At 43.4% G+C, this 18,178-nt stretch overlaps 1 protein-coding gene across 1 annotated transcript in view; it reads right to left on the bottom strand.

The window, feature by feature from the left end:
- Positions 1–18,178, bottom strand: part of srp54 (signal recognition particle 54) — a 32,857-nt gene that overhangs the window by 1,130 nt on the left and 13,549 nt on the right. Inside the window, exons 6-15 of the mRNA XM_084307354.1 lie at positions 13,081–13,185; positions 10,433–10,499; positions 10,200–10,257; positions 9,092–9,242; positions 8,192–8,340; positions 6,738–6,838; positions 6,001–6,087; positions 5,195–5,268; positions 2,241–2,349; positions 1,269–1,439 (exon numbers count right to left, since the gene is read on the bottom strand). Coding sequence (XP_084163480.1) covers positions 1,269–1,439; positions 2,241–2,349; positions 5,195–5,268; positions 6,001–6,087; positions 6,738–6,838; positions 8,192–8,340; positions 9,092–9,242; positions 10,200–10,257; positions 10,433–10,499; positions 13,081–13,185 — 1,072 coding nt within the window. The remainder of the gene's footprint in view (positions 1–1,268; positions 1,440–2,240; positions 2,350–5,194; positions 5,269–6,000; positions 6,088–6,737; positions 6,839–8,191; positions 8,341–9,091; positions 9,243–10,199; positions 10,258–10,432; positions 10,500–13,080; positions 13,186–18,178) is intronic.

The raw sequence follows: 18,178 nt of genomic DNA, 5'->3' as shown, positions 1-18,178 counted from the left end.
GAGTTCTAACTAGCAGACAGTGTAGCTTTGAACAGATCCTTGAAACCTTGCAGGAGTTCTAACTAGTGGACACGACAGCGTACCTTTGAACAGGTCCTTGATGCCTTGCAGGCGTCCTAACTAGTGGACACGACAGCGTACCCTTGAACAGGCCCTTGATGCCTTGCAGGCGTCCTAACTAGTGGACACGACAGCGTACCCTTGAACAGGCCCTTGATGCCTTGCAGGCGTCCTAACTAGTGGACACGACAGCGTACCCTTGAACAGGCCCTTGATGCCTTGCAGGCGTCCTAACTAGTGGACACGACAGCGTAGGGCTGGGCGATATGGAAAAAAATCATATCGCGATAACGATATGATAATTTAATTGTATTTCTCGATATCGATAATTATCGAATTGTTATAAGTATAAAAAAAATTAAAAAAAAAAAAAAACGTTTTTTTTTTTTTTTAAACAACAGATTCTTTGACAATTCTTTGTCATTGCCGCCATCTTTAGTGTTACATCCCCTCACACTCCAGTTCTCAGGCTGCAGCTGGTTTAAAAGCTAAAGTAAACCGGCTTCTCTGCTGGCTGTGGCTCCAGAGGAGTTGAACAGTTCTGGCTCTGCTAGTTTATTTTCGATCTTTTGGCGCTTTTTTGGTGGACAAACCACTGCACATGTGCACTGTGACTCGTGACTGGAGTCTAGTTCTGCTAGCACACATAGCCTACTGTGTACAGACGGTTTCAAACTGTATTTTAAATTAGAAAGCAAACAAAATAAATGGACAAGAGAAAAATAAATCTGAATTTGGTCAGTATTGTCATTTGGACAAGCAAAGCCATTACTTTAAGTTGCAGGCAAGAAAGACAAGTCTGTCCACCGTCTCTGGTTTTAAAACTGCCCTGTTGCAGGTAAAAAAAAATTAAATAAAAAAAAAAAAAAAAAAAAAACGATTTTTCGATTTTTTTTTAATTTCGATATTCGATATCGATTATTAAAATATATCGCGATATTTATCGTTATCGTTATATCGCCCAGCCCTACGACAGCGTACCCTTGAACAGGCCCTTGATGTCTTGCAGGAGTTCTAACTAGTGGACAGCGTACATTTGAACAGGCCCTTGATGTCTTGCAGGCGTCCTAACTAGTGGACACGACAGCGTACCTTTGAACAGGTCCTTGATGCCTTGCAGGTGTCCTAACTAGTGGACACGACAGCGTACCTTTGAACAGGCCCTTGATGCCTTGCAGGCGTCCTAACTAGTGGACACGACAGCGTACCTTTGAACAGGCCCTTGATGCCTCCCATCTTCTTGACCATCTGGGCGAACTTGGTGTACTGGGTGAGCAGCTCCTGAACGTCCCTGGTGGCCACGCCCGCTCCGCGAGCCACTCTCGCGATCCGGTTGGGCTGTTTACTGAACAGTTTGGCGCCGTCTTTGTTGTCCAGTTCTGAAGAGGGAGAAAGGGAGGGAGAGGGAGGTGTTAATTTCCCCACCACAATTCTGTAAGGCAGTTTGGATGAAACTGTCCAGCTAATGGTTTTATAGGGCTGTCGGAACAAATTAATAAAAAAATATTAAAACTTACATGAATTTGACAGAAATGTGACTGTTCTGCTTCATGCATGTCCCCTTGTAATTTTATATAGTTGTTTGATGTGTGTTTTAATTATTCCCTTACCTCTGTGATCCTTCTGTCTCTGTTCCATTTATTTAATTTTATTTTTTTGTCCCCTTTTCCTGTTACCCTTCGAGGGGCCCTTTTGTCCTCTCGCCAGGCCGTCATTGAAAATAAGAATTTGTTCTTAATTGACCTGCCTGGTTAAATGAAGGTTAAATATGTATTTTTTTTAATAAATAGTCAAATGTTACAAAAATAATATATTAATGATATGATGTGAACTGAAAACCACAGATTCTTGTCCGTTGTTTCAGGATTATGGAAATCTGTAATACAAGCCAATAAAATGGTATTACAAAGACCAATGGTCGATTCATATTGGTGCTACCAATTGTTAATCCTAAGCATTTTACTCATGCGTTGATGTAGTATTAATATGTATATTTAATTAATAATCTAATCTTATTCAAATGTGCCTAATTCCAGCCTGTTCAGAGTCAAATGGTATTCTGAGGGATAACTGACAGCACAAAACCAAAAGCGGACAGCCCCTTATTTTAAACCATACTTGTCTATTAATGCTAGATCTGTAGTCAAGTATCAATCTAAGAGCTATTGGTAACGTCTTACCCTGGTCATTCATGCTATCCATGATAGTCATGAGTTTCTTCAGCCTGGCCATGGACTCCTGCTCGTTGCCTTTACTCATGAAGTCAGTCCCAAAGCCTGGGATCATTCCCTGGAGACAGAGACACAGCAGGAATATCAGCTCAACGTTCTGGTAGCAGAGATTATCAACCTTTTCTTCAGCTCAGGCCCCAAATGAAGAACGTTGTCCGTTACCCTGTGACTTAAACTCATGAAAAACACATGGCTACATTTAGGGGCTTAACTTGGCTATGTAGATTATATGCACATCGGAGTTGGTGCAGAGCCACAAAAAAAAATTAAACAAAAAGAGAACCTGGGGCTCACAACTATTATTCTTTATGCTCTCAGATGTAAAGAAAAGAGGGTACATGGTTTCAGTCCCACAAGGGATCTTTGTAGGAGCATAAATAAGCCATTGGTTTTCCTTTTACATTTAGGGGCCAACCAGAAACAAGCCCTCGGTTTTCTTTTTACATTTAGGGGCCAACCAGAAACAAGCCCTCGGTTTTCTTTTTACATTTAGGGGCCAACCAGAAACAAGCCCTCGGTTTTCTTTTTACATTTAGGGGCCAACCAGAAACAAGAAAAACATTTCCGTAAAAAAGAAACAGTCTCAAGATAATAAGTGCGTAGGGCGGCTAGGTGGTGCAGTGGGCAAGGCGCTCACCACCAATGCAGGAGACGCTGGGTTCGAGCCCAGCTCTCCGCATTGCTATCAGCTTGGCTGGTCGTTCATACTAATACAATTGGCAGTATTAGGGGGTGGGAAGCTGATGGGTGGGGATCGGACGTTGTGGACAGCGACTCCTACAGGTCGGTTGGTGTGCCTGCGCAGCAGAATCAGGAAGCGACTGCTGCTTCCTCTAGTACCGGAGGGGACACGTGATGTAAGGCTTAGTCCACATTGCAGCCGGCTTGTGGCAGGCATGGCCTAACAGCGTTCGAGACAGGGGAGGGTAGAATTGGACGATACGAAATTGGGATGGGAGAAAAATAGAAAAATGGGAGAAAAAGTAGATACAAAAATAAAAAAGATAAGTGCGTGGCACAAATTTACAAAATAAATGTCTTTCCTGTTTTTAGACGTCACTCTTTTATTTTTTAAACCCCAGACCGGAAGTGTTATAGTGTCTGTTGCTAGCAGCTTAACTTGTGTCGGCCGGTTCTGTGCTTTTTGAGCTAACGGAACATTAGTTTCCAAAGGAGAGGAGAGAAAGACTGCGGCTCACATGCAGCTCAAACTACCTGTTGGAATAAATTAATTGATTGATGTTTAACTCGTCCCTGTGTGTGTCCAGTCATTTTGACTAGCAAACGTTGTCTGTATTTAACGTTACCTCAGGATACCACTGTCTATTGTATTTAGTTGGTTAGCTATTTAGCTAATGTGGATAGCATTTTGAATAGCATCAATGCTAGCTGGCTGGCTACAGCTTTATTTCCTAAATTATGGAGGCTTTTTAATAGTCATGGTAAGAGAGGATTTGTCATGATCAACTGAAGGCGTATGCTATGGAACAATAGTGCTTGGGTTTTCAGAAAAAGGCCAGCTATGTGACGCTAATCTCTAGTTAGTATCGTGTATTGCATCACAGTAGCCTCCCAATCAAGGTCAATAGCTTCTGTAACACGAACGCAACTACTCCGATGCCATTATTGTTTAATAATAACTCCCGGTGTTTAATAAACACGTATAGCCAGGACATATAAGACATTATGTATCATGTTTATTTTTTTGTCTGGGTTTGCATGCGGATTAAGGGAGATGTCAATCTGTTGTCGACGGTGGTAGTAATGCCATTGTTGTTGTGATGTTTTCACACGCGGGGTAAGGGAGAGGTGGGCTATCGTGTCATCGGTTCAGGAGAAGACGCGTTTCGCTTGTAAAGATGGTGACGCAAGGGGTGTGTGTCTTCAGGCGTCTTCAGAATTGCGCACTCTGAAAGCTGGTCTCAGAAAGTAGCGTCTTCAGGCTCCCAGAACGCAGTTCCGTGTGGCTGAAAGGTGCAAACGATCAAATACTTTGCCTGATACGACCGAAAGCGGTTTAGTGTGGACACGGCCCAAGCCTCTGACCCATTTGTTGTTGTGACCTGTAACGTCACGGTGACCAAATGCGTCCACATTTTTATAGGATTCTATCACATTTTCATAACAATAGCGAATATAACTTACCCTGCACCGTTTTCATTAAGGTTTCTTACAAATTAACAATGTTTTATTTGTCCTTTATATGCGGATAACATAAAAATCTTAAATTGTACCATTATGTTCCCTTTTAGACAACAAACATAATGCTAATGATGCACTTTTGTTAGGATAATTAGGTGACCATTCTCTGTCACTATATTCAGGTCGCATTAATAGTTTTAACGCTGGTCAGATCACGTTTTCCTAATCCGGTGCCGACCTGTGAACTAGGTGATAAATGTCTTGGGATTTGTAGTCATTTTGTAGTCATAACATTTTCACCTTTTAAACCAATGCTGCCATCTACTGACAACAGAAAGTGCTGTGTATAACGTTAAATTGATTAGAGAGGCTACCCGCACACTTGTAAACACCGTCGCCCAAAACACATTCTAGAGATTCCCACTTTTTACTGGTACATACGTTCATATCTAATAGTCTTTAGATGACTAAATATAGATGAATACTCATGAAATTTGATATATATATTCTAAAATAAGTATAATTTCACTTCACCTACCTGTCGACATGAAATTCCCAAACGCTGACAGTAAAAAAAAAAAAGCCTGGATGTCGCGCAAAATGGGGCGTGACCGAATTTGGTCTACAGACAAAGAGAGTGACCGAGATGGGTCTACGTTCCGTTATGTGAATATTTTACAAAGCGTTCCGAAACAGTCTGCAGGCCAAGGTGCCAATGAAAAGTGACATCTTGACATCGGCAGTGTGGTGGACGTGTTTACCATGATCTGTCCGAACGGTCCCATCTTCATGATGTTCTGGAACTGCTCGTACATGTCTCTGAGTGTGAACTGACCTGGGGAGGAGAACACAAGACCGTTAGGGAGAAAGATCAAATCACCACATCCCGGATTAAAGTAATGCCGTCAATTTATATTCCCAACGTCTATCATTACCACACGGTTTCATATAGAAGAGACCGATGGTCCTGAGAGACAACAGACTGATGTTCCTGAGAGACACCAGACTGATGTTCCTGAGAGACACCAGACTGATGTTCCTGAGAGACAACAGACTGATGTTCATGAGAGACACCAGACTGATGTTCCTGAGAGACACCAGACTGATGTTCCTGAGAGACACCAGACTGATGTTCCTGAGAGACACCAGACTGATGTTCCTGAGAGACAACAGACTGATGTTCCTGAGAGACACCAGACTGATGTTCCTGAGAGACACCAGACTGATGTTCCTGAGAGACAACAGACTGATGTTCCTGAGAGACACCAGACTGATGTTCCTGAGAGACACCAGACTGATGTTCCTGAGAGACACCAGACTGATGTTCCTGAGAGACACCAGACTGATGTTTCTGAGAGACACCAGACTGATGTTCCTGAGAGACACCAGACTGATGTTCCTGAGAGACACCAGACTGATGTTCCTGAGAGACACCAGACTGATGTTCCTGAGAGACACCAGACTGATGTTCCTGAGAGACACCAGACTGATGTTCCTGAGAGACAGACTGACTGACTGGGGTTACTGTTGCCTGGCGGAATATCCCCCTGTTATCCAGCATTCTTACCATGTTTCAGTTTGTCAATCAACTCCTCGTTGTCGTCCAGCTTCAACTCGTTGACTTTGTCTATCAAACCTTCAATGTCTCCCATACCTGGAAATACACCATGCGATATTTATTAGTTACTGGTCATTCAAATGAAGACATGCATGAATGGGGGACCCTGGTGTAAACAAGACGAAAGTCTTTCTCTGGTCTGCATCCCCTTAACAATTGTGTGTATTGAGCCGTACTGTATTGTACCCATTCTGCAATCCGTTAATAAAGTTTTCAATCAATCAAACATTCATACTGAGGACACAATTATGGCTATAGACCTTATAACACTGGTTCTCAACACTTTCTGAATACGACAGCATCCATGTCGCAATCTTACATTTAGTTTATTTTATTTTACTTTAGTAAAATGTCTTTCAGCTCTGCCCATTTCTTGTGGACAGATGATTATAGAATACTTGAATCGTGTTTTAGGAGAATAAATTGTATGTCTAAGTTGGGAAGAAGAGACAAAACACTTTATTTATGATGTAGAGATGATAGACAACTAGTGAGCTGCTTCATCCAATAAGAAAGAGATAAAAAAAAACATTTATTAAATTATTTTGTGATTTCCCCTCCCTCCCCCAACTTTCCTTCCTTAATATTTGTATGTTGCTCTGATCTTAACCTAAGAATGATAGAAAAACTGAAGAAAAATGACCGAAAGGTTCTTAACAGAGAAGAAAGGAGAGGGGGGTACAGACCCAGCAGTTTGCTGATGAAGGGCTGTGTCTTGAAGGGCTCAAAGTCATCAATGTGTTCTCCTGTACCGATGAAGATGATGGGACTCTTTGTGGCAGCCACACTGTATGACGAAGAGAAGACAAGAGAGCAAAAACACATGTAATATACTTCATGTTCTTTCTCATCATGAGAATAGTGGTGTAATATTTCATGTTCTTTCTCATCATGAGAATAGTGGTGTAATATTTCATGTTCTTTCTCATCATGAGAATAGTGGTGTAATATTTCATGTTCTTTTGCGGCCACACTGTACAACGAAGATGTGTAAACACTGGAACCATTTAATTTAGTACGGCCGTTTTCCTATAGAGGACAAAATGGAAAAGGGAATAATCAATAACTTGGTGTGTGTGCTAGGTCCACCAAAAACAGCATTTTCAATACCAGGGACGGAAATTAATATTGTTCCACTGATTCCAGGAAGTGGTATAGGACTGTGTTGGACAGGTCTAGGCCTGGGGGACTGTGTTGGACAGGTCTAGGCCTGGAGGACTGTGTTGGACAGGTCTAGGCCTGGGGGACTGTGTTGGACAGGTCTAGACCTGGGGGACTGTGTTGGACAGGTCTAGGCCTGGGGGACTGTGTTGGACAGGTCTAGGCCTGGGGGACTGTGTTGGACAGGTCTAGGCCTGGGGGACTGTGTTGGACAGGTCTAGGCCTGGGGGACTGTGTTGGACAGGTCTAGGCCTGGGGGACTGTGTTGGACAGGTCTAGGCCTGGAGGACTGTGTTGGACAGGTCTAGGCCTGGGGGACTGTGTTGGACAGGTCTAGGCCTGGGGGACTGTGTTGGACGGGTCTAGGCCTGGGGGACTGTGTTGGACAGGTCTAGGCCTGGGGGACTGTGTTGGACAGGTCTAGGCCTGGGGGACTGTGTTGGACAGGTCTAGGCCTGGGGGACTGTGTTGGACAGGTCTAGGTCTGGGGGACTGTGTTGGACAGGTCTAGGCCTGGGGGACTGTGTTGGACAGGTCTAGGTCTGGGGGACTGTGTTGGACAGGTCTAGGCCTGGAGGACTGTGTTGGACGGGTCTAGGTCTGGGGGACTGTGTTGGACAGGTCTAGGCCTGGGGGACTGTGTTGGACGGGTCTAGGGCTGGGGGACTGTGTTGGACGGGTCTAGGGGACTGTGTTGGACGGGTCTAGGGGACTGTGTTGGACAGGTCTAGGCCTGGGGGACTGTGTTGGACAGGTCTAGGCCTGGAGGACTGTGTTGGACAGGTCTAGGGGACTGTGTTGGACGGGTCTAGGGGACTGTGTTGGACAGGTCTAGGCCTGGAGGACTGTGTTGGACAGGTCTAGGGGACTGTGTTGGACGGGTCTAGGGGACTGTTGGACAGGTCTAGGCCTGGGGGACTGTTGGACAGGTCTAGACCTGGGGGACTGTGTTGGACGGGTCTAGGCCTGGGGGACTTACGCGCTGAGAGCTCCACCACCCTTAGCGTGTCCATCCAGCTTGGTCACGATGACGGACGCGATGTCCACCTTGTCCTTGAAGGCCTTGGCCTGGGCCTCGCAGGCCTGTCCGATGGAGGCGTCCATCACGTACACGATGTTGTCCGGTTGCTGTGAGGGAGGAAAAGGACACGAATGGGAACGATTAGTCATAGTGTTTTGACCACAGACATCATGGTCAGAGAAACACAAGTGACTGTGATCAAGTAATAGCTGTGGCCAGCGAGCGGTGGCACTGAGCCATGTTGGTCAGCAGAGGACATGAGAATAATATGAATGTACTTCAGGGTTTAAAGGAACACGCCAACATTTTGGGAAATTAGCTTACAGTCTTCTCCAGAGAGAGACAATAAGATGGATACCAGTTTCCTCTCTGTGCGTTCAGTAGAAAGTTATCTGGCTGCATGTTAGCCTAGCTTAGCACAACGAATGGAAGCGGACGGTGCCGGTTAGCCTTTGGGAGAGGTGTTAGTTGGACAATGCCTAGGCTAACCGGCACTGTCCGCTTCCATTCATTGTGCTAAGCTAGGCTAACGTGCAGCCAGATGGCTTTCTACTGAACGCACAGAGAGGAAACTGGTATCCATCTTATTGTCTCTCTCTGGAGAAGACGGTAAGCTAATTTCCCCAAAAGTTGGCGTGTTCCTTTAAGGAAAAACTAGATTTTATTTATTTGTAGAGAATAGTTATGAAGAACCTAAACCTCATGTCCGTTTTCATTAGAATAGTAGTGCAATACTTTGCATTCTTATTCATTAGAAGAATAGTATAACATTTAACATAATGTTTCACAAGAATAATAGTGCAATACTTCCATGTCCTTTTTCTATTAGACTATTAGTAGTACTGGTATAACACTTACCACTGCGTTTGAAACCTGCAACATCTCCTCAAAGAGAGAGTCTTCTTGTTTGTGTCGGCCGCTGGTATCAACGATGATGATCTCGAAGTTCTCCGTTTTGAACTTCTCCACCCCCTCGGCTGCTATGACCACAGGGTCCATCTCTGTGTAACTGAGAGCCCACCAACGTCAATACATGCTATACAAGCAGAGGGAGTGTAAAGGTGTATGTAGGTATGTATGTATTTGTATCATATATACTTGCTTGTGTGTGTATATGCATGTGTAGGTATGTATGTATTTGTATCATATATACTTGCTTGTGTGTGTATATGCACATGTAGGTATCAATGTATTTGTATCATATATACATGCTTGTGTGTGTACATGCACATGTAGGTATCAATGTATTTGTATCATATATACATGCTTGTGTGTACATGCACATCTATGTATGTATTTGTATCATATATACTTGCTTGCGTGTGTACATGCACGTGTAGGTATGTGTATGTACGTGCATGTGTTTTGTATTTTCTTGACCTGCATAATGTAGAAATCTGTATATTTGGTTGGTTGTGTGTGTGAGTGTGAGTTCAAGTTTCAAGTTTCAAGTTTCTTTTATTGCCACACGGCCAGGCCGGTGGAATTTGAGCACGGTGCAGGTGGTAGCTGCGACAATACACCACATGGATGATGGAACACAACATAACATCAACAACAACATAACATAACATAACATAACATGCATAACATAACATAACATAACAGCAGGGGGTGAAATTAGGATGAGTTGGAGTTGAGTAATTGTATGGCCTTGGGGAAGAAACTGTTGTTGAACCTAACCGTGCGACTACCTAGTGACCTAAACCTTCTACCAGAGGGGAGGAGTTGGAAGAGGTGATGAGCTGGGTGCAGGGGGTCACTGATGATTTTGTGTGCGCGTGTGATGGTGTGATGTTTGTGTATGGAGTCCAGGGTGGGGAGTGTGCAGTTGATGATTTTGGATGCCCTAATGATGATCCTGTCTAGTCTGTGTAGTGTGTGTTTGGGTGTGTTGCCGTACCAAACAGTACAGTGTGAATGTGAGTGTGTGTGTGTGTGTGTGCACACATTCACACAAACTTACCTGCCATAGAATGGAATTCTGGCTTTGGTAGCGTTCTGTTTCAACTGATCAAAAGCACCTTGGGAAAAGAAGCAAAGATTTGTTTTAATGACAAAACAAAGATCCATGAAATACAACATATAAACAGTAGAATCAACTGTGTGTGTATGTGTGTAAGAGTGTGTGTGTGTGTGTGTGTGTGTGTGTGTGTGTGTGTGTGTGTGTGTGTGTGTGTGTGTGTGTGTGTTGTTTACCAGCTCTGAAAGTGTCAGCACATATCAAACAAGTTTTCCAGCCTTTTCTTTGGTAGTAATATGCCATCTGTTTGAGAGGAGAGGTGTAGAGTGTTAGCTTCACAAAGTCATTCACTAAACCATAAGATTAGCTTGTTTACAGGTTAGGTTAGCTTCTTTACAGTGTAGCATGCCTCCATATAAACCACATGAGGTTAGCTTCTTTACAGTGTAGTAGATCTCCATATAAACCACATGTGGTTAGCTTATTTACAGTGTAGCATGCCTCCATAGAAATCAATACTATTGATTAATGACTAATGAAAACTAGCTGGTTGGCTAAATCTGGTACAGTATTGGTGATAGATTGTGCATCGTCTAATAAAAACGTAAGTTGATTAACACTTTGACTGCCGGAAAACGCTTAAAAGCGACATTCCCGGCCATGCTCAAGTTGCCGGAGGACGCTATCAATATTTCAAAAATCTGCGATCGGATTCATATTTCCCCTCCGCTGGCCTGAGATCCACCAGGAGGACCCACTGAGCTCTCTGGCGGTTCAGGAGCGCCATCTGGTGGGCGATCGGCGCAATCGCCAAACAGGAAGTGCTATGGAGGTTGTGCTGGTCGGCCGTATTACTTCCGGGCACTCTGTTTGGCTACCGGGACTCGATCTCGACACAATACATAGCGATCGATTGCCAATAACTCGATAAACAACATGATTTGGACATATATACTATTATACAAGCTGGAAATGGACCCGATATTTCTACATACCATAATAGGTAAATGACTGTTCCACGCTCATCGCCCAACGGCGCGAGGAGGATACGGTAAGATTCAGCGTTATTTTTGATCGTATTCCATATAAACTGTTATGATGAACATATCACCCACACTAGATGAATGATATAACGCTGCCCACGGAATTATAAACGATCCCCCGCCCATCCGGTCATCATCAGATCATACGTAGATCATTCTAGAAGTACGTCCAATTGAAAAATGTTATATCGCCCCGATTGCCATCAAACTGTATTTCATCATCAATATAATGCATTTGGGGCTATATATCACGTTCTGGAGAAAGCTGCAGAAAGAGATGAAAACATACTTATACATTAGACCATACTTTACTATGAATATGTGAATGAAAAAGTTTAACGTTGCTACACAATGAACAATACATATAGGACTTTGAATGGGCCCTAATAATGGCAATGTAGCAATAGAATTTAAAAAGTTATAGCCCTGCAAAGAAGGGGAATTTCTCCATAGACAAATAGCGCTGGCAATCCACAGTCATTTTCCGGATTTCTGGCCGGCACCCATAGTGTTAAGTGCTAATTCTAAGCAAAGTGCCATTCCTTTGAGTGGCCACTAGAGGCAGAGCGGCTAACCATGAGTAAATTAATGTCTGAATGACCGACTGGGTGAGTTAGTGACACTGCCAGTCTATGGGGTGATTTGCACCACAAAAAAGAAATCACTTTCCATTGTTAACATAGCGAGTATAAGCAGTAGGGCTGTCACATTATATTTGAATATGAAATTAAATTGACATAAAAACACCAGATTCTAACATGAACGGAGAAATTAGAATTGGAAAAATCATTTAAACTGACTGTGCCTTTAAGACGGCACGTGCTGCCATGTCGCAAAGTGTTGTTGCCGGCAGTTAGCGAGAGTGTTTGAACGTCTTATCTTGTGAAGTTATGATACACAATATTGGCAACGAGGATTATGGATTCTTTACTCTCACATCTCTCTCCGTTCCTTGCCCTGCCTGGCGACTCAAGCCACCAATTTTTTTTTTTTTTTTATATATTTTTTTGGCGTTTTATCGCTTTATTTATTCTACTGGGCAGTCCAGTAGAGAGAGACAGAGGAGGAATGGGAGACAGAGTGGGGGGAAGACATTAGGCAAATAACGACGGGTTCGGGAGTCGAGCCCGGGTCGGCCGTGTCGCGGCTGAGCGCGCCATGTGGTTCTGTGGATTCACTGGCTGGAATCTTTGACACGTTCATAATAGCCGTCGGGCTAGCCGATGCTGATTGATTGATTGATTGAAAATGTTATTAACAAATTGCAGAATGGGTACAATACAGTACAGCTCAATACACACAATTGTTAAGAGGATGCAGAGAAAGACTTTCGTCTCGTTTACATCAGGGTCCCCCATGCTAACGACGTGAGGAAGAGAAGAGCCCTTCTAATATGAGGGACAACAGATTTTTCGGACTCTCGTAAATGCACATAATTATGGGGATTGTATTACGCTGCAGTCTGGACATTAATCTGCTCCACAGAACGTGATGCTCCGGCGGATTGTTTTTCGTCAACGACGACAGCGGGCGGGTGAGTCGGTCCATGCTGACCTACACGTACTCCAAATAATGACTGGTCATGGTTATGTTTAGTCTTGCAAAAAGACCTTTTTTGACGCTGAAATTCAAATTAGTCTACAATTCTGCAACAAATATAGAATTCGATTCTTTTGTGTGTGTTAAAGTGACAGCCCTAATAAACAGTAACAAAAGAGAAAACATTTTTGAATGGACGTCTTTATCCAAATCCACACAGTACACCGATAAAGCAGATCTTTCCCACCCAGTAGGAATGGAACCTCTAACCCTGGCAGTGAGCTCCTAGACTGTGGTCTCACCTTGGAACAGGTGGTGGTTTTCCCACTGCCCTGCAGACCGACGAACATGATGACGTTGTTCTTGCCTTTCGTCGGAGTCCAGGCCTTGACACCGGGGTCCACCAGCTGAAAAGACGAGAGACAGAAGAGACGGTTCAGAACACACTTTTTTTTTTTTTATTATTATCTTTTCCCCCCTTCTTTTTCCGTTTTTCTCCCCTCCCAATGTTAGTCGTTATGCCAATTCCCAATCCCATACCTGGTCGCTGCGCACCTACCCCCTACCGTCGGTCTGGGAGGGCGGAGACTATCACATGCTTCCTCCGACACATGTGTACCCAGCCCACCACTTCTTTTCACCTGGCAGCGTGGACTCTCACTGGGGGAGTGTAATGTGTGGAAGGATCACACTACCTCCCTCCAGATCCTTCCCTCGCTGTGCAGGCGCCCCGGCCGAACTGTAGGAGTCGCTGTTTACAATGACCAGATTACCACCCACCGGCTTCCCTCCCGCTGATTCTGCCAATTGAGCCAGTATGACGACCGGCCAAGCCGGATGGCAACGCTGACAGCCGGATTCGATACCAGTGTCTCTGCGGTGGTAGACAGACGCTTAGTCCGCTGTGCTACCCGGCCGCCCCATCAGAACACACTTCTGAACAGCAACACAGAGACAGGACCATTCAGAACACACTTCTGAACAGCAACACAGAGACAGGACAGTTCAGAACACACTATGGATGCCCCGATCACGTATTTCTTTTGCCACCGATAGCAATCACCGATCGTCTATGAGCCATATCTGCCGATAGCGATAGTTTCTTGTATAGTATAGTTTAGAAATAGCAAGTATAGCATAAGGATATAGAGAAAAAACTGTATATTGTATAGTAGTGTACATAGGACCCAGTGCCTTAATCCATAGCGAACATTGTATTGCACTATCTCAGGACTTTAGCATGTCTATTTTTATCATGCCTATTTTATGTCTATTTTATTACCCGTTTAATATGTCTATTTTATTATTTAGTATTATTGCACAATCAAAGCTGACATGGCCAACCGCATTTCACTGTATGCCCTGGTATTGGGGGTGTAACGGTACATGTATTCGTCCCGCAAATTTACAGTACGGCCGTCACTTGAATACGACGAATACGCCCCACAGCGCGCCGCACACAGACCAGTCGCACATGCAGGCACTCACGAGGTCTGTGCGAGAACAGCGCGCGGCACACCGAGTCCCCGACTTCAGTTCAGAGCGGGCGAAAGTGCACAAAGAAAGGCACATTTACATTGGAACAGCTGCAGGGTCATTACAATTTTACAGTTTTCTTTCGTTTTCTTGTTCGCCCAATAACGTTAACCAAATGAAACCAATGGAAAGACACACACACACACGCGTCGCCAACACACACGCGCCAACAAACACATCAACATTCTCCCCCGCCGGACTCACAGGCACAATCAAATAAAAAAAAATAAACATACTTTTCGGGACAGATCATCTGAGCTCCACTGTGTTTAAATCCAAATAATCCTCTGCCATTGTTGTAACATGTCATCTGTTCTCTAGCATTCAGTCTCGTCGTGAAGTTAAATTCTCTCTAGAAGTGAAACTGAAACTTAGCAAGGATAAGTTGTTAACCCTTTCTCCGCCGATGACGTGTTTACACGTCATTCCTCGCCATGCGTAATCTGCCAATGACGGGTTACGGCGTCTTTGAGATCAATATTTCATATTTTCGTCATGGTATTCACATTTCACCCACGGAGTCTTTGCTGGTGTTGTAGGACTCCGCTCAACTCTGCAACGCTTCAATACCGCCACCTGGTGGCCGATCGGCGAGTTGCCAAAACCGGAAGTGGCCGGAAGTGCTTAGTCCGTCCCCTATTCCGTCCGGCCACTCGCGGGACTCTATCCAGACACAGTGCATATCGATCCGTTGCCATAACTCAATAAACAACATGATTGGACGTGTATTAGGATTATACAAACCGGAACTGGATCACCTACCTAGATCAACATCCCATAATAGCGATCTTTTTGCTCCAGAAAACGATAAAAACATATTTATACTCTAGACCGTATTATTGTATGTGTGAATGAAAAAGTAAAACGTTCCTACATCCTGAACGATAGATAATTGATAGCCCTGCAAAGAAGGTGAACATCTCCATAGACAAATAGTGCTGGCAGAGAGGCTACAAGGATGGATATAAGCTCCAGCAGAGAATGGGTTAAAGGGGCAGTAGGCAAGTGGATGGCTGAACACAGAATGACACCAGTATCACTGACTACCACGGCAAGCCTATAGAAAATTATTCTATTTAATTATATAATTATCATAATTATCATAAATATAATATATAAAAAAAAATTATTATATTAATAATCATTATTATAAATATTTATTTTCTGTTGTACCGAACTCGTACCGAACCGTGACCCCAATACCGAGGTACGTACCGAACCGTGGCTTCTGTGTACCGTTACACCCCTACCTGGTATGTACAGTATGTGACAAATAAACCTCTTGAATCTTGTTTTTGGTTTTGTTATAGCAGCTGGCAGTATTATACTGTAGGTCTAACACAGGCATTCTCAAAGTCCGGTCTCCGTTCCAGACCGAACCACAACCGTCTCTGGACTCTCATAGTATTATCTGTATTATGTGCGAGACAGCGCCAACACGCAACAAGAAATTCTCCGCTATATATCCAGTATCCACTACAAGCAGCGTCTGTGCATGTCCGACTGCTCCACTGTCTGTGTGTCTGTCTACTCTGCTTTGGTCCAATCACATTCCCCCACCCACAGTCTGCGAATCAGAGGCAGGGTAGGGCGGGGTTTCATGGCATGCCCGTTGTTTCTTCCAGCGACCGGCTGCGAGAGTGTAGCGGGGCTGAGAGAGTACTCGTCTCGACTACACTTATAATGGCTGGTCTTCCAGCCCTATGAATTTCATGACTTTTCTTGCGATTGCCTTAACCTGTTCCACCCCAGGTGAAAATCTGCATAAAATGTATACCTAGGTAAATGGAATATTGCTCCACTTCTACAAGGGCTATTTGCATATTCTTGGTATCTAGGAACATCTATGGACCTCAATGAATGTATTCTCAGTGTCAGAAATATTGTGTCTATTACTAGGCTTGCTTAAATTGTGATGAAACAAGGAAAATATGAATTATGATTTTTCTTTTCATCTTTGACAGTGAATAAAACCATGATAATAATGACCAAACTTAAAAAACTGCCACTGAGCTCATTCAGTACCCTCTTGAGATCATGTGTACAAAATATCTAAGGAAATTAATAAAGGGAAGATGATCAAATTGAAGGTTCTGTATATACAGTACTGAATTCTCCCATCCGGACCAATGCAATTTGAAATATTATTATAGAATATAGAATATATGCCTTATACATTACCTTATTATAGCCAATTCGCACATTTATATATATATACATATAGTATCTTTCAAATGGCCGAGTTCAATTTGGATATAGTATCACCAGGCTTGCATAATAACAGATACTGATATTTACTGTAATCGACTAATATTTTATTTCCCCCACAGTGTAACCATATTGAAACTAATTTCAGATCTAATTCTTCCTACATGTTAACAATAGTGTGGAGAAACTGACTGCGTTTCAATATTTGTCAAAAACGTTACCTTTTGTAGCTTATTATCGTGAATCATAACAATTATTGATATGATTCATTCAGAACGCTGAACTTTGAACCACCATAGTGGACCACAGGAAGTGTAGATTGGAGAAATTCCAACGCTGGCAGATAGCTAGCGATGTCCTCTTCAAAATGGCAGCAAGAAGATTCCAATTCCCATGGTTCAACATTTCCATATCCGGTTCCGGGTCAAAAAAACGAGTGCACATAAACTTAAAATGATATAAATACACTTTTAACCTATTGCTAAACTATTGCCAACCTAACGTTTTACATTCTACATGTATTTGTGACATAGTAGTGATAATAATACTTGAAAACGGTTGATTTTAAAATCACAAATTATTTTCCATCTTCATAAAAATATAATAATAATTTAATAAGGTCAAAAGGGGTCGGTACCGACCCTGTCGAGTGGAACAGGGTACGCCTTCTGACTATCATGGTTATACGCACGGGTGCTCTCTAAAGTGGTTTGCGTTAGCGGCCATTTTGGTTCTTTCTCTGGCCTTTTTCTTTGTACTCTCCCGCGGTAAGCTTAACAAACTCTCCATGCTCCTCTGGGTGATGGGACTTCAAGTGTCTGATTAAGTTTGTTGCATTGAAACTTTTTACATTGCTTCCCCCACGAGGTATTTTATCCTGGCATACATTGCAGATGGCATTTGTTGCATCCGTCTCAGACACTTTGTAATAGTTCCACACTGCCGACATGTTTTAGGTTAGTTAACATGCGACAATGACACCCAATTCCGCTGAGAATTGGCTCATCTTTTTCGCGTCATCGATCGGTTTTCGCAATCGGCGACGACTAGAAAGCATTATCGGAATTCCCCAATCTCATATTTATACCGAATATCGGCAGATACCGATCGCTGGCCGATCGATCGGGGCATCCCTAGCTAGAACATACTGCTGAACAGCAACACAGAGAGATCAGTGTCTGAACAGCAACACAGAGAGATCAGTGTCTGAACAGCAACACAGAGAGATCAGTGTCTGAAGCCCTAAGAAGTGGACCCTGAATGCTTTGGTGTTGATTCAATATCATATCACTCTTATGCAAATAAAAATAAACAAACAAGAACTCTACTAATATAATAGATTATGCACGAAGGCAACAGAGTCTTTGATTAAGGATAGCGTTACCGACATGTTGCAACATGGAGACCTATAGGTTACAGCAATGCGCCCTATAGCCTAGTTCCCTGTAGAATGATGAGCTAACAAAGACAACACTAAGTACTACCTTAACATACAGACTATGAGTTATAGATATGATATGCAGACTATGAGGAGGCTATGTGGATGTAATGTATGCATGTGTGTGTGTTATGTGAAGGATGTGGATATAAGTGTGTGTGTGTTAGAAAGAGAAAAAGAGCCACAGAGAGCGCCTGGGGACCATCCTAACCACTGAG

The sequence above is a fragment of the Notolepis coatsorum genome (genome assembly GCF_963971535.1).
Source record: "Notolepis coatsorum genome assembly, chromosome: 2".
In the NCBI taxonomy this organism is placed as follows: domain Eukaryota; kingdom Metazoa; phylum Chordata; class Actinopteri; order Aulopiformes; family Paralepididae; genus Notolepis; species Notolepis coatsorum.
Note: the sequence above shows the minus strand (reverse complement) of the source record. Positions and strands in the feature narration are given on the sequence as shown.